The sequence below is a fragment of the Lissotriton helveticus genome, chromosome 5_1 (assembly GCF_964261635.1).
Source record: "Lissotriton helveticus chromosome 5_1, aLisHel1.1, whole genome shotgun sequence".
In the NCBI taxonomy this organism is placed as follows: domain Eukaryota; kingdom Metazoa; phylum Chordata; class Amphibia; order Caudata; family Salamandridae; genus Lissotriton; species Lissotriton helveticus.
The window spans coordinates 296,870,539-296,895,139 of NC_136065.1; the positions used below are offsets into that span (position 1 = coordinate 296,870,539).

The following is a 24,601-nucleotide window of genomic DNA, read 5'->3' on the forward strand; positions in this document are numbered from 1 at the left end:
GGGACCCAGCTATACTATCCCGGCATCGACTTACTTTAAGGAAATAGAAAACCTTTATAAAAATAAAACCGTATTTACTGCGATCCAGTCTCCGAGCCCTTTCTACCTCCCTGCCACACAGGGCCTGAAAACCTCATGCATGTTTTTTAGGGTTTTAATGAGAGCTAGATGGTAGATTGTGTCGAAGGCTGCAGAGAGGTCAAACAGGACCAGGATGTCATGTTGTTGAGGAGAAGGGTGCCGGCCAATACTTAAAGTGTTTTTACTCTGTGTACATCGTGGTCTGACGCGTTACTGGTAGTCCTGTAGGAGATTAATCTTGCTGATGTGGTCCTGAAGCTGGGTGTTGACTGCTTTTACGATAATGTTTTCAATGAACAGAAGAAGGATCATAGCCTGCAAGTTGGTGAAGTTGGCTTGTTCCAGGGATGATTTCTTTAGAACGGCAAGAATCAACCCGATCTTATGGTCGCTTGGGATTTGTTCCTTGTCTTAGGTTGGCATTGACAATGTGGAGAAGGGTTATGAGGCCCTCTCCTTGGAGTGATTTGATGATGGAAGGGTGCCTTCTTCGTAAGGGTGCCTTCTTCATAGGAGATAAAAACAAATAATAGTTTTGTGGATGATAGCACTAAGAATAGAACAACCTAATTTTATTCGAGGGAAGGGTTATTTTGTTGTAAAAGCGACAGTCCATTTGAAAACCACATGCTTGTGGGGGTATTCTGAGCAAGTAGGCGTACCTCTAATATGGAATAGTTGAAATTTGACTATCCAAATCAATACAGCTCTGTATGGCTAATAATGGAAGTCACTGTGAGAAAATGGCCCCCTTCTATGCCAAGGCACAAGGTCCTGTGCTTAATTTGTGCTGGTGCTTTCCGGTGCTCAGCACCAGCACTTAATTGCCAGCGCTGGGGCTTATAACTGTCTGCCACATAGTAATGGTGTCTGCCAATTTAGGTACAAGCACAACAACTTATGTTTATTATTTCTGTTTACGTTTCCAATTATTAGTATTTGCCTCCAAAGCCATTCCTATAGATTTGGGGGCCTGTAATAGTATGAGTTGTCACACTTTTAAGAGTCTGATGATTAGCAGTGTGTTGGTGCTGTCATTGGCAGTGCTGCCAAGAGCAACGGATGGTGCAAGCTATAGTGTCCTCCTGTTGAGGGCCCGGCACTACATTTTTTACTAATTAAGCACTGACAAGGTCTCCTCATTGCATTTGGTCCAGGAGTCTGCCATCTTGAGGGGAGACAAGAAGGTCCATGAAGAGGGCATCAAGTCAAAAGGAGCGAACGTTGACTGGCTGGCAGCCCTGTGCTGAGGTTTACTCAGACAATGAACAAGGAGCTGCGCGAAATAGAGTGCTCAAACTTGGTGCAGCAGGACGATCAGCACCTATGACTGGAACTACAGTTCAGAAATTGAGTACACTGGAGCCATGTCAGATGAAGCCATCCATGCAGGAGCAGAGAAGATCACTGTGCAAGGAGCTAGAATAAGTACTTCATTGTGCTAACAGGAAGCCTCAGACTATGGAACAGAGGAAATAATTGGCTAACTCTGTGAGTTTGGGTAAGACATACCATATTGGTTTTGCCAAGGAAAAATTAACTGGCTCACAATTGAAGTGCGAAGCTTCTTCTGTAATTTGGACTTTTGCGAAGTTTAGGTCCTGCATATCATTTTGGAAGCCACTTCTCCGCCCAGATTTGATCACAGACCCTCCAATGGCCCATGCAGATAGAACATCCTAAACTACAGATTCAGTTTGACTCCGAGAGATATGTGGCATCAAATAACACAATCAAAACGCTGATTGGGAATGTGAATCAGATATTGAGATACATAAGCACATTGTTGATAACATAATTAAATTGCTCAAAGATAGAAAGTCAAGCTGATTCAAGAATGATGCTTGAATTGCTGGATACTTGTATGACAATCAAATGTTGATCTTGGAATATGGAAAAACAATTGGAAGAGGAAGGCAGTGCTTTTCGAGACTGAAATTATTTGACATTATAAATAACTTATGATCTATTAAATGATCATATTAATTTGGTTTATAAATTCAAGCTATGTGTGCTGTAGCTCACTCAATGTAAGTTATCCATGTTTTTAAAGTATCGTCTTTCAGTTAACTAAGTTCATATCAATATGTAATTTAGATAAAAACTCACATATTAGATATTATCCTCATTCAGTAATATTTCTACAGCATTGTTTAATGATCCTATGGTTGTTCACAACTTGGGAGTTTGACCAGTAATGTACTGTCACATGAAAGAAAGATCTGATGACCTTTTGCTCATTCTGGGTCTAAGATAGGCTTGCTGCCTGTATGCCAATCAGTAGGGTCTTTCCGCTAGACCCAAGCACATAGGATCAATGATATTCTGGCAAGTGGAAGACAAAGAGACAGGAGCTCACAACCACAACTTGAGATTTCTTTAATATCAGAATCCTAGAATATTACATATAGAATATGAGGAACCTTAAAGTGAATCTGAGTAGACGTTGCTGAAGCCATTTAGTTGCTCAGAATACAATACATTTGCATAGGGACACATTAAGTTTGGACCCTTCAAGGCTTAGAAGAGCACCAATAGCAGCTTAGTATTCACCTGCATAGGGCTTTTCTTAGACCCACAGTGAAGTATTTGTAGAGCTCTTTCTGACTTCCCATTGCCTTTGCTGCTGAGCTCTGTTTACCTGCTTGAGAGGCACAGGTGCCCGGGGGAGGTAAAATAAGATAACTTAACAAAGTGAAACCTCTTGAAGGACCTTACATTGGGAGATGGCCCACTTTGGGTGCCTCTAACTGCCTGCAGCTGATTTGACTTTAATTTTTCTCTTCATCGCAACAATCATATCGGCATATTTGACATCAAGCACTTGGTTACAGTCTTTCAGCCACTGCTGTAATTTGTGAATCAGAAAAGAGATTTCAGTTTAAACTTAAACTTCCTTGCCTGGCCTGACCCACTATCTTCATCTGACTGTAGGTGCTCACAGTTCATATTACTTTTCACCTAGGACTCACTGAAATGGCCCATCAAGACCATCCTCATTTCACACATTTCTTAACTTTCCATAGACTTTCATTGATTTACATAGCAACCTACATTAATAATGGTTTCTGCCATTGATATTCATCAGAAATGACTAGCCTTATTTTTCTCCAATTTCTCATTATCCTTTTCTTTAGCTTGTTTTGTGGTTATTAGTTAATACATTAACAAACATGTTTACTAAATTAGCTATAGGTTTACATGTTTTATTCTTGATGTGTATTGTTACTTGTGTTGTTGCATGCTTGCAACTTAAAAACGTTTTCTGATCATAAACTTGCCGTTTCTGTCATCGTTGGATTTGTAAAGGAACTAAGCAATTAAATCACCGTCCTGTTGCCCAGGCCACTGGATTTACATGTTCTGCATATCCCGGTCATTATCAGGCACACGATAGATGATGGTGGCAAGAAGGGCTGGAGACTGCTGGGCACTAATCACATATTTGAGAGGTGAAATATCAAGCCTGTACCCGACAAGTACCACGTAAGGTGGATTTTGTGTAAATGATACTTAAAATCCTTTTACATGAGTATGTTGTGCGAAACAAGGCAATGCAACAGTTACTGTAGTGGGTGTTTAGGCAGTCTTGCACAGACCTTAATTTTCCAGTGTCCACAAAAGAAATTATAGTAGTCAAAATGTCGCCGACACCAAAAATAGGCAAAAATAAGACAATAGCATACATCTCTCTATGAATTTAAGAACCCACAAGAATTCAGGTGCAAATCTGGGACATGAAATTAATGGTTGTGAGATTGCATCTATTTTTCATAATTAGTTCTAATCCTAACTGCTTGTTTGTGTGCATTTTTATGAATTGTGTAAGACTTTTGATACAGTTGATACATACGTTTAGGAACTTTTGGTATTATGACTAGGTAAGCATGGCAACCATATCTTTTCACTTGAAGATCATTCTCCTGGAGCTTAACTTGATCAGGCTCATATTACTGGCAGGCTTACATAACTGACACATTCTTTGGAATCATTTTCTAATGTCTAATACAGTGTATCAGTTAACATTTGCAGACCATTTAATGTTTGCTATCTTAATAGATTTCCGCACAAACCTAATTGTGTCTTGGTGCTTATTCAACAGATGTTGTTTTGCTGAAAAGCTTTGCAAATCTACCATAGTGCAGCTGAGAGATGAGCAATCTCTGTTCTTGTTCAGCTGGCAGGATTCAGTTTCAGGAGCAAAGCATGATGCTGTCCTCAGCACACAGGCCAAGGAAGTTGTGTCTTTGCAGCAGACAGGTGTGTGCTAAATGACTGAATCAATAAGGGACCACTCTGAACGCACCCTGCTGTCCAATCCCCACGGCCACACACAGCTGACTATGTCATGTAACAATATAAAGGGTGTCATTTTAAGAAAGGTAGATCTACCCTGTCAAAGGGTCAAAATGTAATTACTGGTGGGCCTATTCACTTTACAGAGGGGTCAGCACATCAGCATATATCAAGCAGACCTATTGGCTTTGTCAAAAAGTCACCACTAACTATAATCAAATGTATATTTAATAAATTCACACATTGCAATGTTAAATAACAACGATTGTCACAAAATATTTTCGATTATATGTTATTTAAAAAAAATTAACATGTCTGAGTCTTTTACTAAAACATTTTTCAGGCCACAAGTACAGCACTGGAATCAACCGCAAGGGGTCCCTGCACTATATTTTATTTTTGATTATAAAGTTTTGTATAGCACGAGCAAGATAGCTGAAGAGCATATAGCTCCAGCTTGGCGTGCTTTAAAAACATATGGTAACCTCTCCTGGGGTCATGGGTTTAATGACCCAGAAAACTTACTGTGTTATATATATATATATTTTTTTTTTTAATGTAATTTAAAAAAGTGCTTGCAGGGCATTATGGGGCGCTCATTGGCTTGGAGCAGTGAATAACAAATGAGTAGCCCCTGCTGCTCATTTTGTATTCCTTTTAATTGTTTTTTGTTTTTTTTTGGTGTGCCAGGCTCACCCGGGACACCCAAAGTTATATTCTACGTCCCCTGTTGACTCCCCAGCTAGCGCACATAATGGATACCTGTGGGATGCGGCCATTACTTTTAAAGTGGGTGCCCAGTGCCCATCCGGGGCACCAACATTTCCAGTGTTGGAGGCCGTGGGAGGACTGGGGGGGTGCAGGCCTCAGGGCACCTGCAGCCTCTACTGGTTCACCAAGCCAGCACCCGTCCTGGGTGCATGCAGGAGCTGGTCCATTCTGGGCTGGAAAAAAGTTGTGCTCCCTGCCCATAAAGTTTACATTCCCTGCCCTCATTCTCCAGGGCAGGGAATACAGCAGTTTCCAATGGGATGTGATCCCCAGGAATACTGTTTTGATAGATCGGGCCCAAGGGCTAGAATTCCTGGGCCCGATCTATGGCTCTGGGTAAGGGTCCTCACACTCTCTCATCCACAAATAATGGCCTGGTCGGCATGGCGTCTCTCTGAGGCACAGGAAGGATATGTGATCCCCAGGGCCTTAAAGAGGTTTGGGTGGGGGAGGGGGGCACGCCCCTTCCTCCCCCTCCCCAAGTAAAAGTAATTGGCCCCGGAATTGGAGTCCCTGGGGCCTTACAAAGGCTCTGGGAGCGGAGCTGCACAACCCCTCTCCAAAAAAATACATTTTGCTGTTCCCCACCCCGCAACGGAGGGGCTTAGTTTTCTTAAAAGGACGACAGCCTGTTCCCCCCCACCACTTCCCTTTTTCTTTTTAACTGCACCATTAAAAAAATACTTTTTTGGCCCCAGGTGGGTTCTTCTGGGAACCCCCGCTCACCAGGCCTAGTGGGCAGAGGGTGTCCCTATTCTGCGCCCTATATGTTTTTTTTCATTCTTTTTCTAGGACAGAGTCCACCTTTGCCTAAATGGCTGCTGCCATACCTTTGTTGATGTGGTGGTAGCCAATCAGACTTTATCTTTAAATCTTTCAACCCAGCAGATCCTCTGTGGTGTGATATATACATACATTTTTATCTTAATTCCTTAAAAGCTACTTAATGGATTTATACTAAATCATAAAAAGGAAACTTTATGGACCAAAATCTAACTTTCTGTTCAGCCGGTTTGGCTTTAGCTGTGTCTAATTTTCCTATGGAAAACTGCATGGGGTAAACACTTCTTAATACCTCCTCTTTTTCTTGGCCCCCACTTGACTGATCCCCCCCTAAACTTCCCAGGAAGGAGCTGAGGTGGATCAAACTTTTTTGGCAAGTTTCATTAAGATTCGTTAAATGGTGCCAAAGTTATGAGCAAACCATAATGCAATGCAATACAATAGGTCTCGCATTTATGAGAGTTTAATCTATTGGCATTGTAAATGACAATGCCTTTATTTATCTGTTTTGCTAATTAACACATAAATAAAAGGCATTGTTATTTATAATGCCAATAGCTCAAGCTCTTGTAAATGCAAGGCCTATTCAAAGAAGCAGCCGTCATTGTCCCGGGCTCCTCGGTAAGTGAAAGCCCACAAGGCGCGCTGAATGTTGCAGGAAAGCATGTGGTGCCTGCATTAGGAGAAACTCATTAAAGGAAATAGTGCTTACTGACTAAAAAAAAGTACGTTTAACAACCGAAGTAAAAGGGCCAGTCCTCATGGGAGGTTACAAATGAAGACAAGGAGGGACTAACAATCCTATTAACGAATCAGAAGCCAGCATTTACGAATGGCAATGACACAAGCCAAAGACAAATGTGGGCGGGGAGTGGGCGGGGCTTCAATTCCATACTCCAGTACAGCATGCAGCAGAGCAGCGCATGCTCTGCCCAGACTCAACCTAAAAATCAACTTCATTGTTTGAAGTCCTGATCATTTTAGGGAAGAGTGGATGTGTGTTTCATTTAAATGGAGTACGAACATATGTGCAGTTACCCTTGTGTTATATCTAGAAAGCGGATACTTACAGGAATTAGATATGGTGCTGTTCTGAAAATAACAGGTAACACTCTTTTCCCTCCAGCTCCTGACTGACATGCCTTGTCAAGATCTAGCAGCAGAGATGGGAGACAGCCCATGCAAGGTGCGAGCTCTGCAGGAGACACTCCAACGGCTTTTGGATCGCAGAGAGGATGAGCGCCAGTCAAAACAGCTCCTACACCTGTACATGGAGACCTTGAAGGGAGAAGACAGTGTAAAAGCCATGGAAATGGGTAGGATTTTGTGGGTCTAACGCCCTCCATTTCATTCGCTTGTGACATCAAAGCATCTCTAAAGCATCAGAACCCTATTTGCTGAAATATAATATAGTACAATTTGTGAGTTAATTGCAGAAGATGAATCTTAACCAAAGCAGACCTCATTAATGCTAGACCTGCATCTATCTGTCAGTGCACTCTTAAGTACATAATCATTTCCTGAGTATAAATAAGCACAGACACTTGATAGCAGCACTATTCATTACAGTTAACACCTAAACAATTCTTACATAGGACATACTGATAAGCCACACCCGTCCAACGAAAAACACCATAATAAAATAGTTAACTACTAAGCACATGTATTCTTTCCCTCACTCTAAGCTATTACTCCTAAGTGCAGCAACCTATCTCAAGAAAAGATCACCACTCTGACCGATCAGCAAAGCATTTTGTATCTGCAATCCAGCACTTTCTCAACCATTCAATCAATCAAAGAACATTCATAGTGCACAGCTGCTTCAATCAGAAACGTTCCAGCGCTAAAAATGGAGAGTGATCATTGACAATGAGTAGATGCGATATAGGCAGGGCCATTGTGATTGTGCGGCCTGCTGCCATTTTCTCATAATTATAGATTTGCCGCATTTACCACATAATACTTCATCTGCCCCACAATCTGCAAATTTTAACCAAAAACAATTTTGTTTCTAGCGCAAATGTTACACAAGTTACTAAAAATGTGACAACACATGTTGCTGTGAAGTTGAAGGCCCCCTGCAAAGCTGAACTGGTCGCCGTTTTGTTGCTTATTGCTATATTTGAGTGTTATACTGGTACTAATGAAGTGCAACCAAAACCCAGAGAGTGTTACCAAGTTTAAAAATGATGAAATAATGAAGCAATACTATTACAAAATGTGCTGCATTATGCCACATAATTTGCCTTTTCTTGCGCATAATTTACTCAACACTGCTGCATAATTTGGCACTCTCCTGCCACATAATTCTAGCGGCCCTGGATATAGGTTAATCTTTATTGGAAAGAAAGCTTTTCAAATCCTTCTTGAAGGTTGCAACTGAGGTGGCTCTGCAGATCCTAACTGAGAGCACATTCCATAGTTTAGATGTTAGAACCATAAAAGATCTTCCTCCCTGTCTGGAGCTGTGAAAGCTTGGGATTGCAAGAATAGAAGATTGTTCAACCTAAGTGCTCGAGATTGCTTATATGGGCGAAGTCTCTTCTTCGAACAGGTGGGGTACTCCCCCTTAAATGCAAAGTAAGGGCTTTGAATTGAATTCATTTTTTGACAGGCAACCAGTGAACTGAGGCGATATAGACTGCTGGTATGGAGCTCTTTGGATCAGTCTAGCTGCTACACTTTGGACCATTTGAAGTCTTTGGTTTGGGTAGGCAGGAAGGCCCAGATGAAGACTATTTGCATAGTTCAGATGGGATGTTACCAGTGAGTAGACCACTGTATTGTGTGTATCCTTTGGGATCAAATGCAAAATGTCTTTAGCGATTTAAGTTTGGCAAAGCAAGAAATGACACTTGTTTAATTTGGGTGGAGAAAGAGGCTTGACTCAAATACTATTCCTAGGTTTCTAGCTGTGGAAGCAGGGTTTGAGGGTGGATTCATGTCCCCCAGCCACAAAAAACTAGGAGGAGGTGGGCCACAAGAAACAAAGCAAAGAACTTCAGAGTTCAATTTGAAAGAATTGGCGTCCATCCGACCAGCGACTCCCATTAAAAATTCCATGAGCTACTAAAGCTAGAGTCTGAGTGTTGCTGGAATAAGACACCACCTGCACATCCCAGGACTCAGTGAGCTTGGCCAGTGGTGCGGTTAAAGATTGAAGATTGAACAAAGTAGGACTCCGATCTGAGCCCTGAGGAACACCAAATAGAAGAGACTTAGAGTGGATGAGAAAGGTTGAAGAAAAACCCACTGGTAACTATTCTCCAGAAACTACTTGAGCCAAGACAAGGCAGAGCCTTGTATGCCAGCCGCACTAAGTCTAGTCAGCAGGGTGGCATGTGAGACCGTAACGAATGCTGCCAATAGGCCCCACATAACCACAATCGCAGACTGCCCACAGTCCAGATGTTCTTTAATATATTCAGTCACTTCCAACAAGGCAGTTTCATTACTCATACCTTGCCAGAAACCAGACTGTGAGTCATGCAGCTGGCCATTAGATCTTAGGAAGAAGGAGAGCTGGACATTAACCCATTTTTCCAGGATTTTGGCTGCTGCTGGTAGAAGGGAGATGAACCTCTCATTACTCAAGGTGGCCAGATCTGCCATAGGCTTCTTAAGTAAGGGCTAGGAAAAAGCTTGTTTCCAATCAGAAGGCAAACGGCCAACCTCTAGGGAGCTTTCAGTATTTTATTGAACACCAAGTTGGTGGCAGAGGCAATTAATTGTAAGATCAGAGGTGGCCAAGGATCTGCTGGAGATCCTGATATATATTTCACAAGCTCTTTCTGTGAAACTTCCTCTGAAATTGTAGGAATATTTGAGAGTAGATGACTTTGTTCTACCCCCAAATGTATGGGCACCTCTAGTGTTCTGCTGGTGGGAAAGGTAGCATACATTTTATAGAATTTTATGTGTAAAAAAGATGATAAATCATCACAAAGTTTGCAAGGAGGGCAAATGTTACTATTTACAACACCAAGGGAGAGAGAAAAAGGTGGACAATCCTTTTTTGTTTGTCAGGAAGATTTGTTGAAATTTCACAGAGCTTCTTTGTATTGATCTTTGGCCTTCAGGCAACAGGATTTTTTCCACTCCACTGTTGCTCAAGGTTTTACACCGGCTCTCCTCTTTCCTTAAAGCGGCAGAGAACCACGGGGCTTTGAGCCTGGACCTTTTTGTTACCTGGAGTTTTAATGGAGCCATAGAGTCTAAGACGTTAATAATCAATTTATTAAAATTGGTTACATCCGTGTCGAGGACGTCTGTGAGAGAGGGTGTAGAAGATTTAGGGAAAGGGATCCCTCCTCAATATTATTCCTCCTTCTAGGAAGAGAATATTTATCTTCTGTATTCTGATTCAGTCACCCTTTAAAGGAGAATGAAACTAAGAAATGGTCTTACCAGGTGAGACATTGTATTGGCAAAACCATCATTTTCAAATCTTAGAAAAGATCAGATCAATCATAAGCCAATCAACCAAGCACTCCCTCCGCAGAGTAGTCCCCTTCCAATCACTAACATACTTTGGCACCTCATCAGGGCTACAAAGCGCTACACAAAAGCAATTACAATACACAATATTGTATATGATTCATTCTAAGTCTCTAGACTCTAGAACAGTTCAGTTTTTTAAAATCGTTTTTTCTTTCAAATCCTCAGGTATTCCCAAAACACTGCAGAAAAAGTCGTCTATGCTGCACTAGAAGTATACTTACGGCTACACTCCACAAAACCCGCCTTTCTGTTTTTTGGTGGAGGAATCTTTCTATCGCCTTTCTTTGTTTATAGTAGACACCCTAGAAACTGTGACCATCTGCTGCACTGTGACTTAGGACAATCCACATTCACTCCTTGACTAGACCAAACTGATCAGGAATGGGACTCTGCGCTCTGGAATACCCTGATCTCAGATCTAAAGGTAGGGAGCTCCAGGAGTTTGTCACTTGGTAGGCAAAAGATCAGCCGTCCTGCCAGGAACATTGTATCTCAGCATGTGAATATCAGGAGAAAAGTTGTTGAATGAATAGAGATCCTACACCTTGGAGTGCCGTAAAACATATGCACAACCTTTGAACAGAATACACTTATGTACCAGAAGCTAGTATAAGGTCCCTAAATTTCCAGAAATGGGAACATGTTGCTGCAAATGGAGTAAAATGCACGCAGAGGCCTATTGTAATATCTGCAATTGCTGAGTGGTAAAACTAGAAAGGCATACGGTTTGTACATTAGAATAGTTTAGGCAAGGCCCTACCACTCCTTGAAGAATGAGCTAATGAACCTTCGCAGGACGAAACTATTTCCCCTATTTAGATTTTATATGTGACTCTCCAAACCTGTTCCTTGAAAGAGAGTTCAATATTAAATGTGACCTCAAGGTTTTTTTTCACTGCCCATGCTAGAAAAGGGCAGCAGCCTAGAGTATGTAGCAACCAGCCAGACGACCCATAGAACCATAACTTTGGTTTCATCCAAATTCAACTTCAGACAGCTTTTGGCCATCCAATCTGCTACTGCCTTTTGCCCAGAGTGTAAAGTATTGCAGACTTCCTCTCTGCGGCCTTCCAACCAAAGAATACATTGAGTATTGTTTGTATAACAGATGCATAAGAGATGGTAAGGTTTATAAAAGCTGAGCAAGAGGCGCTACATGACGGTTGTGTAGGCAGTTAATCTAAAGGGATGCATAAATACACGTTGGCTATGCCCCATTAAAAAAAAGATCTAATCCATTCCAGCACCCAACCCTTATTCCTATCCTTCCGAGCTTCCCCACCAAAACATCCAAGCACACAGTGTCGAAGGCTACAGAGAAACCTGGATAGACATGTGCAGCAACTCCACCCTAATCCAGAATCACCCTCACCTCATTTTGGACACCAACAATCGTTATTTTGGTCGCATGCGAAGAACGGAACCCTGCATGCTTTGGGAGCAAAAGGGTGTGAGCTTTAAAAACAAGTTGTCAAAGAAGGGAGCAAAGATATAGGTGATAGATTGTACGAACTGTACACATTTTTAGGGTTTTTTATAGTAACAAAATAATGTATGCTCTTTTCCTCTCTAACGGGAGAAAGCCATTCATGAGAGATGACTTGATCAGTTGACAAATAGGCAAGCCTACGAATGGTGCTACCAAATGGAAAAAGAGCTGATTGTGGATCACCAAGTGATCCCGAATTTTATAGCATTGGTTAGTTTAACAGTAATTTCTGAAGAAGCTTGACAGACTCTTTACACTATCAACATGTTTCCCTTTTAATTTTGTCCTAGTAATATATCCTTTGGTGGTATAGTGATATTATTGATTTTTCTATCGAGTGTTAAGCATGGGAGGAGGATTCTACACTTTTTAAACCTCATGTAGTAAAATACCTGAGGCCAGAGGTCTTCAAACTTTTGTAGGTTGAGCCCCCCCTGCTGAATTTTTTGATAAGTCGGGCCCCCCCACCACCTGACAGAAATTTCTGGAATCTGGTACACTACATAATTGACCGCCACCCGCGTGTCCCGGGCCATATCCGGCAAATAATGTTCAACGCAATAAGAGTTTAGGTAACTGTAGGTTTGTGAGTGGGTGTGGTGAAATCAGAGGCTTATTACACAGCTCAAAACAAAATTTTCCAAGATAAAATGTGCGCGAATTGTTTTTACTAGGCCGAACATCAGTACAACACCCCCCCGCCCCCCTCTGACTTCGAGAAAGCCTGTAAAGTCCACGCTATATAACAAAATACACATGAATCCATAAATACGGCCGATCAGTACAACACACCCCCCGCCCCACCCCCCCCCCCCCGACTTAGAGAAAGCCTTTTAAGTCTGTGCTATAAAACAAAATACACAAGAATACATAAAGATGGTGTAGAGGCCGGTAGGGCCGGGGCAGAGTCAGACAGAGTACGGAACTGCAGTCTACCGGCCCAAGCAACAGTGGTTTGTTGGTCAGAAGATGTGCCCTTCCACTCCAGCCAGCAGCCTCCCACCCAGACCGTTTGTAATCAGAAGCTGCCATTAGCTTTATCTGCAGTGCTGGCTGGTTCCAGCGTTTACGCAATATTACACTAACGGTTTTCATTTTGGGGATGACTTGCAGGGCCAGAGTGGGTGTATCGGGCAGCAGGCGGTTCCCCGGGAGGCTGGAATAGTGGGGGATGGTTTTGCAGCAGTGCGGGCCAGTTTTGTAACTGGTTGCCGGTTTTGCAGCAGCAATGTAAGATTGGCCCTCAGTAACAAAAGCAACAGTGCTTCACACTTGTTCCCAGTCGGCCCTGCTGACTTGTATGCGCAGTTGTGCACAAACGGAACTGCTAAGCATGCACCACAGGGCTCCAAGCTGTGCACTGTAATGCACCTGTGTTCAAACCTGAGTTCCGAACCAAATTCTGTTTGCCCAGGAAATGACTTTCCTTGATAGCCGTATTTAAGAGTACCAACAAATATTTCATTTTAGGAATTGCGCTGTGCAAAAACCCATTTATCAAACGTTTTAGTTGAACTATAACCTTGCAGCATACGTTGTGACAACTTAGGTAACGCAAGACAGTTGACTCGTGTCTTGAATCACTCACGGTGCCTTTCTCGGGGTATGAGGGGCAGTTCTTGAAGACACATAGGTTCATGTTTCGAAACAATCGCTTCTTAGAAATTGAATTAACTGCAGTGATGCATTCTATTATAGTAAAGTGTTACGTTTCAACTTGTCACAGGAATACACTTTTGCAAATATGAAGGGTCTTTATCATACATTGCATGTCAGCTGATGACAACTCGACTCTTGATTTGGTTCCCACAGCCAAGCCAGACCTTGGGATAGCTCGCGCCATTCTTTAGTTGCGTTATGGCCCTCATGTCTCATGCCTCTTGCAGCGTGTCCCTCTCTTATAGTTCGCATTACACTCACTTGGTGAGCTCCTTTGGGGGCTGGCAACATTTATATCCCTGCCGCTCTTTTGATGGCACTGCTCCTGCAGCGGATGTGTGTGCCTCAGCAGGGCTGTCCTTATTGGTACACTGCATGGACCACTCTGGCTCAGACTACTAAATGTGCTACCACCTATAGCTGGCACTGCTCCTGTATTATGCGTTCCTCTGTCAGTGGCTGGCCGAGAAGACATTGCCTGCGCGTGGAGAGCTTTGCCCCAATGTGACAGGGCCATGCAGATGATGGATGTCACTGTTTCTTAAGCTGCTCCTGCAGGCGAAGCTATATATCGCTGTTGCCCGGTCCTTCTTATGGCATTGCTCTTGCACCGAGACCCCCAAGCATCTTTGGCTGGCACGCATGTAGGGCACTCCTTAGGTAACGGTGCCCCTGAAGCTAACATTATTTTTTCAATGTGCCCATACCTATGTCTACCATCATTCATGCAGCATATGCCCCTTTGCGTTGTCAGTGAGAAAGCACAAAACGTGTGTGCACATTGCACTCAAATGCACTAAAGCTCTCTGTGGCACTCTTATGGGCACCACTCTGTACAACACCCCCCTCCCTCCCGACTTAGAGAAAGCCTTTTAAGTCTGTGCTATAAAACAAAATACGCAAGAATACATAAATATGGCCGATCAGTACAACACCCCCACCCGCCCCCCCCTGACTTCGAGAAAGCCCTCTTATCAGCAGTCCTTCCCAGCGAGGAGAGGCGATGAGGGGCAGATTCCAGCAGTCCTTCCCAGCGAGACGACGGAAAAACGTTCAAAAATAAAAATCAGGAAGACAAGGTAGCAAAAGTCGAATGCAGGGGCTTTATGGCCGCAAATTTCGCGGCACTTCCTGCAATCACAGCTGCTGCCACTCTCATTGGTTGAACGTCACTGGTGACGTTCCTGCATGCTGATTGAGGAAAGCGGGAGCAGCAGGCCAATCACAATTCCTTTTTAGAAATGTGTGACTACTTACGACGTGGGACAGACGAAAACCAAGGTAAGATTTTTGGCTGGAGTGCGCGCCCCCCCTGGGATGGTGGCGCGCCCCCCTTGGGGGGGCGCGCCCCACAGATTGAAGAACACTGCCTGAGGCGTATTGGTAGATTTTATTGGTTTTGATTTTCTTATTAAGGATTGTGGGAGGATTTCGGCACTCTTTTTCTTTCATAGTCCTTGTAATTATTGTGTCACACTGATAACATTTTGTTTTTTTGGCTAGTCCTGAGTGGTTACAACCATCTTGCATTTCCAGTTATTCAGTTGTCTAGTATTTTTCAGACTACTTAAAGCACCCTCTTGTATGAACTCACGGTGGGTGTACCAACAGAGCACCAAAGGCAAGCCCGTCTGTGCCAATCTGCGACCCAGGTCAGGAATCCTCCCTCTTTACTGGAGGATGGTGTACACCAGGGATGAGGTTTTGGATCTGGATCTGGACCTGGCCCCGCTCTCTATCTACAATATAGATATGAAGCCTGGCATGAAAATAAAATTACTTAATCAGAAAAGGTAGTAAACACTCTAACTTAGCACCAAGCTATAATTCTATGTCAGGACTGGAGGCGAGGATTATGCCATTCTCTCTTCACTTTATTAATAGCAGCCAAAACAACATATAACCACTACGTTTCCAATGAAACCTTGGGAAACCAGCAGTGAGAAAAAATTGTCCAATCAGCCGCCAACATGGGTCCTCGAATCGGGGGCGATGCAGACCAACATATTCTGGCTCCACTGTCTTCCCATCCTCTTTCTTCACTGCTACGCTGCCGAAATAAGTGTTTCTCCTGTTATTTTACATATCACTTGTTTTGATAACTGTTGTAAAGTACTGTTAGTCTTTTCTTTAGACTTCTGCTTATTAATTGGTATAGGACGCTGTGCTCGTCAACTTCCGATTTGATTGTTGTATGCTTTATGGTTCACAACTCTGTTGAGGTTCTTTTTTTTCTTACACGGCACTTCACGTATTAAAAATGTGCTTTCGTTTTTCTTGTTGCGTGTTGCAACGCGTTATTTGAGTTTTTTTATCTCCCACATTCTGTTTAGGTGTGACCGCTGGAGCGTTCTTCTGCTCCTACGCAGTCATTGCCTGGATTTTGCTCGGCACGGACCTCCCGCCGCCAGGGGGCGCTGGAGACTGTACGAAGCTCGGCACGCGCATTCACATTCCCTGAAAGGATCGAGCAGCGCGCTGTAGCTTCACAGAGCTATGTGTGGCCTGAGGGAGACGCCGTCTTGGTGTACATTGACCACTTCTATTTTCAATTGGTCGATTTGTTTTCATTACGCTACGCTCTGAGACAGTTAAAAGAGCAGAGTCTGTATTCTGTGTCGTACGCCCTGAAGGGTCTGTATTTTGCATGCTACATGCGCATGGGGGTTACCTAGGCCACAGGTACGGACATAAAAAATATTTTCTTAATCCAGACTACCTCCCAAGGGCTGTGACCCATAAATCTGTGAGGTTGTCCTCTCATCCGATCAAGTGGCTGACACCCAGCCAGTATTGAACAACCTGTTAAGGCTGCAGGTCTGTCACCCAGACTTTTTCATTTTTGCATCCTCAATTAAGACCATTTTAGAATGGATATGGATTAAGAGGACGATTCCCAAGGGGGGAGAGCACCCTGGCTGACCTCCCTTGGGATGATGACTTCTATGATGCGGTAGATGCATCAATCTACAAAGCGGTAGGGGAAGCCATGACCCCCTAGAGGACACGGTCTTGGAAAATTGACCAGTCCCTAGTATGTCTGGCAGCCTTGCCTGCTGCACCAGCCCCCCACACCGGCCCGCATGACACTACCCCACCGTCTGAGACTGCTCCGCCCCCTCCCAAACGTCCTAGGGACTCTGGGGTAGACCTGTCAGCTTTTGATAGACTAAACCAAGCTTTTCTGGCAACTCAACCTTCCCTCCCTTGACAGAGACTGCTGGGGTCCCAGGAAAATACTAGTCCCGACGACGCCGGGATCCTGACACTGAACCAGGTCCTTCCAGACCTTGGCTCCCTTCTTGACCTTCCCAAGACGATTCTGACATGTTGGACCCTGGAGACATCATTCACCCCCGTTCCTCAGAGTGGGCCCCAGCGGACAAGGTGGCCAATTATGTGGCCTTGCGTATTCGCAAACCCTTGGGGAAAGATGTGTGTAACTGCTTGAGGGCAGAATGCCCCAGCCCCTCTCTTGAGGGCAAAGTGGCTCTCACTCCTGAGATTGATTCCAGAATGGCCACTTTTCTTCAAATGTTTATGTTTGACCCTAAAAAGGGCATTGATTGGCCCCGGTGGGCTTGCCAGAACAAGCTCTTGGACACCCTAGGTCCCCTCACGAAAATTCTAGATATGCCTGAAGAAGCCAACATTTCAGGTTCAATAATTTCCCCAGAAGCACTTTCAGGGTGGGCACAAAGAGCCATTGTATTTTTAGGCAATGCTAATTGTGCCCTTTTGACTGAACGTAGACGCTCCCTACGTTGGAAGATCTTGCTGATTCTGAAGCAGGTGCGGTGGCCCAATCTTTGGTGAGCCTTTTGTCAAGGAGTTTGGAAAGCTTGTGAATACTTTCACCTCCATTGACAAAGTTCAAATTGCAATCAAAAAAGTGTTTCCCCAGGTTTTCCGCTGCGCCAGTCGAGGTAGGGGTCACTGGACCGGCTGCTATTCAAACCAACTCCCTCCAAGGGGACAAGGCCCTAGGCAACAGCAATACCAGGACCAGGCCAGATTCGTGAATTTCTATCCCACAAGAGGTCGGCGAGGCAAGGGCCATGGTTACTGTGGAGCAGCGTCTTCCACTATTCCCAGTGAGTGTAATCCCTTCTTCCCACTTAAAAGTAGGGGGGGCGTGGCTAGTGGCCGAGTGTGATGGCCGCAGCCTAAGAGAGCTCTGCCCGACCCATGGCTCAATATCCCGACACAGCCTGAAGATCCGGGCAAATTTGAGCAGCGGCGGCGCGATCTGATGCCTGACACCCTCTGGGAGGTTCCGGTGGGAGATTCGCGGGCCGTGGCCCCCGGGAGGCGATGGCGAGCTCTTGGAGGGCTTGGGGGCTGGACTGCACAAAATGGCGACGCCGGCGTGAGCACCGAGCTAGGGTACCGCCGGCTCTACAAGAGACCCCTCGGCTACCGATTTTCACCGGCCCGACTCCCTGTACGCGAGGAAGCGACGTTGAGGGACAGACCCCATTGTGGACTCCCGGACTTTGTAAGGTGCGGATGTGTCGGCCTGGGAAGCGGTATTAATTGAGGCCCCGGCTTCAGGGCCTAGCGCTGATTGGCATGGGGGGGGGGGCGAGTGAGGGTGTGGCTGGACTGGTGCGGGCCCCCTCCTCCCCCCCCCCCTCTGACTGAGGACCTCTTTCTGCCTGGACCCTTGGGCGCGGGGTGCCACGGAGTGGGGCTGTAGATACCGGCCCCCTGCAGGAATTCTCTCCGGCTTTGTGGAGTCCAGAAGTGTTGGCCTGGGGCGCGGCACTACTTGCGGCCCCGGCTTCGGGGCCTGGTGGTGCTCGGCGCCCGATGTTGCAGGGCTGAGGGGAGAGAGGCCAATAGTGATGCAGCGGGGGGACAGATTTGATGCGTTTTGGTGCCGACCTTGATGCACGCCCCCTCCCCCCTCCCCCCCCCCCCGCCACGTGACGCCTGCAGGGCCCTGGGCAGCCTACTGGTCCCGCGCGGTGCTGCCAGGTTGCTTCCCTGTGATACCGCTGCAGTCTCCTCCCCTTGCCCATGGCTCAGCGCTAAGTGGACCTCTGTGCACTTTATAGTTGTCGGCGTGGAGGGTGGGGTTAAGATTTTGGGACCAGCGTGCCATGCTACAGCAGCCAGGGGGCAACTGATGTCCCCGCTCTCCCCCCCCCCACCCCACCGGACTTGTTTCAGCCCCCTCTCTTGATGGTGACATTCCCTGGGGGCGTTCTCCTACATTCCTTCCTGTGATGGAGTGTTGATCAGTGGGCCGGAGTAAGATTTGGCGGCTTGATCTTTGACGCCAGTGTACGGGGGTGCCGGTGTCCGCCGCCACGTGCTATCTGCCCATCCCCCGACGTTGATTGCTGCTGGTGAGTGCGACCCGGATCTGAAGTGCCGCAGTTTACCCGACGAATACACCAACGGCCTGCTAAGGGTAGCTATCAGCCCCACCAGGGGGTTATAGACCTGGTGGACGACACGGAGGGGTTGGGGCTATTATCATTTACGTGCCCCTGGCTTGCTCTCCATGACGACGAAGAAAATGGCGACGGGGGGGCAGAGGTTCCAGGAGTACCCATCAGGCACAGTTGTCTAAATTTGCCTGGAACAAAGGAGGGGACAAAGGCGACTCGCCGAGAGCGGACAAAGAGGGCGCGGAAGCATCGCCCACCCCGGCCAAGGAACCAATGCTTCACGACGTCCTGGCGGCCATAGGGGGTATGCGTACATCAATGGACTCTGTCACAACTGAGGTCTCCCTGCTCCGTGCGGATTTCAAACAAATGAATGAAAAAGTGAAAGAGCTCAAGGTGGTGACGGCGGCGCTACAGGAGGACACCTCTGAGTTGCAACGTCAAGCGTCCGACCTGGAAAAGAAACAGACTCGCATGGCGAGACAACTGGATGACTATGAAGGGAGGGCCCGTCGGAACAATATACGAATCCTTGGGGCTCCGGAAAAAACAGAAGGGCCTACTGCGGACCTCTTTGTGGAGCAGTTGATCACGAAACATCTGAAGCCTAAGGCGCTCTCCGCTTATTTCTCCATTGAGGGAGCTCACAGAGTGCCAGGCAGGCGACCCAAGCCTGGGGCTCCGCCGAGACCCCTGATTGCAAGAGTTTTTAATTTTAGAGATAGGGATAATATTTTGCAGGCCTCCAGGGTGGGTCCCCCGCTGAAGATTGACAAATATGAGGTCTCCTTCTTTCCTGACTTTACGGCGCGGGTCCAGGCCCAAAGACGCAGCTTTCAGGCCGTTAAGCAGGAACTCCGCAGCAGGGAAATCAAGTATGTCATGCTCTTTCCGGCCAAATTGAGAGTGGAGTAGGACGGTAAACCGTGGTTTTTTGACTCTCCTGATGCAACTTGGGAATGGCTGGAGGGATGGACAAAGGTCGGCGACGCGAGAGATACCCGCCGAAACAAGGCAGATCGGGGGAAAGGTAGGGAGCCTGACATTCCAGCGACAGAGGCCGGGATGGAAATAAGTGGCCTGGACGAGCAGGAGTGAGCGGCATTCATGGCCACCTGTCGGACCGACCTATGATGACATTCACAAGTAACGGGCGGGGGGATGTATTGGGGGGTGGGGTTACCTGACGGGGGAGTGGACTTTGGGGGGTGCCTGAGCTCAGTGTTCCGGTTATGTAACAGGTCAGATTTGCGATTTTCTTAGACATTTTATGATATTATTCTAAAGGTTGTGTCTTTAAATGGTAAGCGATATTCTATTATAGACAATATGATTGCCACAGGTTGGGGGGGATCGCTTCACCTCTGCGTGTTTAGCATGGTTGGGGGAAGTACAGGCACTCTGCCGTGTTGGGGGGTGGGCAGTTCGAGGTCCACAGGCAGGGGAGCAGGGTGGAGGGGAGTTGGAGGGGGGATTCTGGGATACGGGAGATTGATGGGATTGACTGCTGTGACAATGTGCGAATTGTGGGGGAGAGGGTTTGTTGGATTTTGTTTTTGGTTTTGTCTATGGGCTGCCTTTCAAAGTTCTATATGTTAAGGTGCATGATACAGTGATGGGCTCCCAAAGATGTTTTGATTGTGATGGCAGACGAGGAATTGGGTGGCATGATAACGGACGTTAGCGCGCCGGTTATGACCCCGGTGTCTCCTATGACATTGCTTACTTGGAACGTGCACGGGTTGGGGGATAAAATTAAGCGGGGATTGGTACTGCAATATGTACGCCGTACAGCCCCGGCACTTGTATTGCTTCAGGAGACGCATTTGCTGGGGTCGACCTGTAGGCCTTTAGACCGCTGGGCATACACAATAGTAGTGCACTCTGAATTTTCCACTGGCTCTAGGGGGTGGGCATATTGGTGCGCAAACATTTTCCTTTGATTGTACAGCAGGTATGGAAGGATATACAGGGGCAATTTGCAGCCATCTCCTGCTTGTGGGAGGGGAGGAAGTTCAATGTGGTGACAGTGTACATTCCACCAGCCCTTCATCCTATTGCATTTCCCGCCCTTAGTGCTTTTTTGTTGACGTTGCCGGAGGGTGAGCTCATACTAGGGGGCGATTTCAATGCGGTTATAGACGATGGGCTGGACCGCCATCCCTGCAGAACGCCGGGGTCGGGTAAGTCTCGACTGGCTGGTTTTACAGAGGCACTAGGCCTCACGGATGGGTGGAGGTTTAAACATCCCAGGGAACGTGGGTACACTTTTTATTCGGGGGTACACAATAGTCTCTCACGCATCTATTATTTCTTCCTCTCAGCTGATAGTCTACCACATTTAACGGAGGCACTGATAGGCCCTAGAGGTATCTCCGATCATTCCCCGGTCTCCCTGACCTATTCCTCTTATTTTAAAGCCCGGAGGCGAATTTTCCCGATCTCCCCCGGCTATTTTCAGATCCCGCAAATTAGAAAAGAGCTGGTCACGGTTACAAAATATTATTTCCAAGAAAATACGGATTTGGTTCGCTCGCCAGGGTCCTGTGGGAGGCGTATAAAACGGTGCTAAGGGGCCAAGCGATAGCTTCTATAACGGGTCACAAGCGAGCTGTGAACGCTGACCTCTGGGTGATCAAGGCTGACCTGGCTGTGCTACAGTCACGACACGAGGAAGACCCTACTGAGGAGGCTGTGCAACAGTTGCGCCTCAAACAGGCTAAATTCACTGAATATCAGCGGGCTCAGGTTCGACAGCGGCTCCTGCGCACGCAGCACACTATTTATGAAGTTGGGGATAAGGCGGGGAAACTCCTGGCCTGGCTGGAAAGGAAGGACAAGGCCCAAAGGACGATAGGGCAGCTCTGCACCCCAGAAAGTGGGGTATTCACCACTCCCGCGGACATCGTAGATACCTTAGCAGACTATTATTAGACAGTCTATACCCCCACCGCCCACATGTCAACAGAAGAGGTGCAGACTTATATCAAGGATATAGGAATGCCCTCACTGTCAGACTCCGAAGCCACACTCTTGGAATCTGAATTCACGAAGGATGAGGTCCTGACTGCGATACATTCCTTGCAATCGGGTAAGGCCCTGGGACCGAACGGAGTCCCTATAGAATTCTACAAGCGCGTCTCTGACCTCACAGCTCCGCATCTTTTGAAGATGTTTGTAGATAGCCTGAATAAGGGGGAATTGCCGCGAGACCAGCGGACAGCCACGATAATCGCTATACTGAAACCCGGCAAGCCTCCGGACGAGTGCACATCTTATCGCCCGATTTCATTGTTAAATGCGGAGGCGAAGATATTGGCGAAAATGATAGCTAGTCGACTGACTCCGCACTTGGAGGCGCTTATCCACCCGGAACAATCCGGGTTTATGCCAAACAGGAACACCGCTCTAAATTTGAGACTGGTCCACGCGGTAATGGCACAGATACCTAGTCTTTCAGAACCGGCGGTGATTCTTTCATTGGATGCCCGAATGGCTTGCAACATGGTCGAATGGCCTTATCTCTTTGCTGTTCTTCGGCATCTGGGCTTCGGCCCCAAGTTTTGTGCTTGGGTGAAGTTATTGTATACAAAACCCCTCGCGCATGTACTGGCTAATGGCCATATCTCCAGGGACTTTCAACTTGGTCGTGGCACGCGTCAGGGATGCCCTTTGTTGCCGCTGCTCTTCGCACTGATCCTGGAGCCTCTGGCGGCATGGATACGGTGGGACCCCATGATTAAAGGACTTAGCTGGACCGAGTCGTGGGAGGATCGCATTTCATTGTATGCTGATTATATCCTTCTCTATTTGACCCTGCCCAGGCGATCAATCATAGTACTCCTTAACATCTGTGAAATTTTTGGAAGGGCTTCAGGATACACTATCAATTGGTCCAAGTCGGTATTATTTGCCCTTAAGGGACCCCCACCGCTGCTTCCGGCTGATTGCCAATTGGTGATCACTGATGGGCCCTTTAAATATCTAGGGGTCTGGGTGACACCCAACCAGGAGGCCTTTTTTCGCCATAATTTGTTGCCTCCGCTTGAGCGATTCCGTACGGATGTGAAGCATTGGCACACCCTACCACTGACCCTTCTGGGGAAAGCGGCGTTATTCAAAATGATGACTTTACCGCGGCTTTTGTATATCCTTGAAAATACTCCGATTCTTGTGCCTCTAAAATATTTTACGTCTATAAACGCGCGGGTCTCGGGTCTCCTCTGGGGGGACAAACCAGCGCGCATTTCCCGGCAAAAGTTAGTTAGGGGCTGGTTTGATGGAGGCATTCAATTATATTATTGGGCGGCCCAGTTAAAGACCATAAACCACTGGCTTCACGCATTCACAGACTGAACCGGCGTATAAAGCGGACAGGTATGATCTAGGTGGCGGAGGGGTGCTGGCCACGCTCTATGACCCAAAAAGTGCGGCGGACTTACTGGGCCCCACGGCCCATACGGTGAGGTTGTGGTACTTGGCCTCGGCTCACCTTAAATGTAAAGATAAGATCACGCAGATGACGCCAATCTGGTCATCGCGTCGACTCGGCAGACTCTGCAACAGTAGGGGATTTGAGGCCTGGGACTTGATTGGCATCTCAACGGTTGGAGACCTTTGGAGGCGGGGTGCCGTCCTTACATTTGACCAACTAGTGGATCACTTTGATTTAGTGCATACGGAACGATTCCGGTACTTGCAGGTTAGCCATGCCCTCAAGTCAGTGATTCCATCTGCCTGAATTTACCCCACTAGAAGATAGACTGCTTACGGAGCATATGCCCAAAAAGGCGACATCGTTGGTTTACCATAAGCTTGTCAATAACCTGCCTGACCCCACTCTGAGGCTAAGGACAGCCTGGACTGCAGAGATAGGTGATTTTGACGAGTCAGACTGGCAGGCCGCACTTTCCTCTCCTCGGGAGGTTGCTGTGCCATCCCGGGTCCGATTGATACAGCAGAAAATTTTACACCGAGTTTATTATACTAGGGTCACTCTTCACAAGATAGGGAGAATTGCACATCAGTATTGTTTGCGGGGATGCGGGGAGGAGGGAACCTTCTTTCATACCATTTGGGACTGCCCCTTGATTGCCTGTTTTTGGGCCACGGTTATGCGGACCATATCACAAGTAGTTACGGTCTCACTGGTTCCGGAACCGCGCTGCTGCTTGTTGAACATTTGGGAGCCTAACGATCTTAATCACCCCATGCAGGACTGGGCCACGCTAGGTATTATGTATGCTTAACGTAATATAGCCAAAGTTTGGGGGTCCCCTTTGGTGCCAGCGCTCAGGGACTGGTGTGCTGATCTGGACTCTGCGATGGTAGCGGAAAGATCGGTGTATCTGAATCGGAAATGTCCGCGGAAGTGGGCCAAGATTTGGGGAGCGTGGAATGAGTATAGAGGGCTCATTTGTGAACTACCGCAGTTAGACAGTGATAGCGACTCCGAGTAGGGGGGGGGGGGGAGATCAGGGGTTCCGGGAGCAGGGTGGAGGGGCTGATGTATTGCCACAACTGTATTGTTTTCTTTAAAATGTATCGTTGTATTTGATTTTACTCGTCTTTTTGATTTGCCCTATTACTGTATGCCTTGAATGTCTTCTAAAATGCCCATTGT

The 24,601-nt window shown here is 46.6% G+C and overlaps 1 protein-coding gene across 2 annotated transcripts in view; it reads left to right on the forward strand.

Annotated features, from left to right (window-relative positions):
- DFFA (DNA fragmentation factor subunit alpha) overlaps positions 1 to 24,601 on the forward strand; it is a 112,518-nt gene that overhangs the window by 39,022 nt on the left and 48,895 nt on the right. For both annotated transcript variants that reach the window (XM_078642257.1, XM_078642258.1), the window contains one exon: positions 7,058 to 7,247. In XM_078642257.1, coding sequence (XP_078498383.1) covers positions 7,058 to 7,247 — 190 coding nt within the window. The remainder of the gene's footprint in view (positions 1 to 7,057; positions 7,248 to 24,601) is intronic.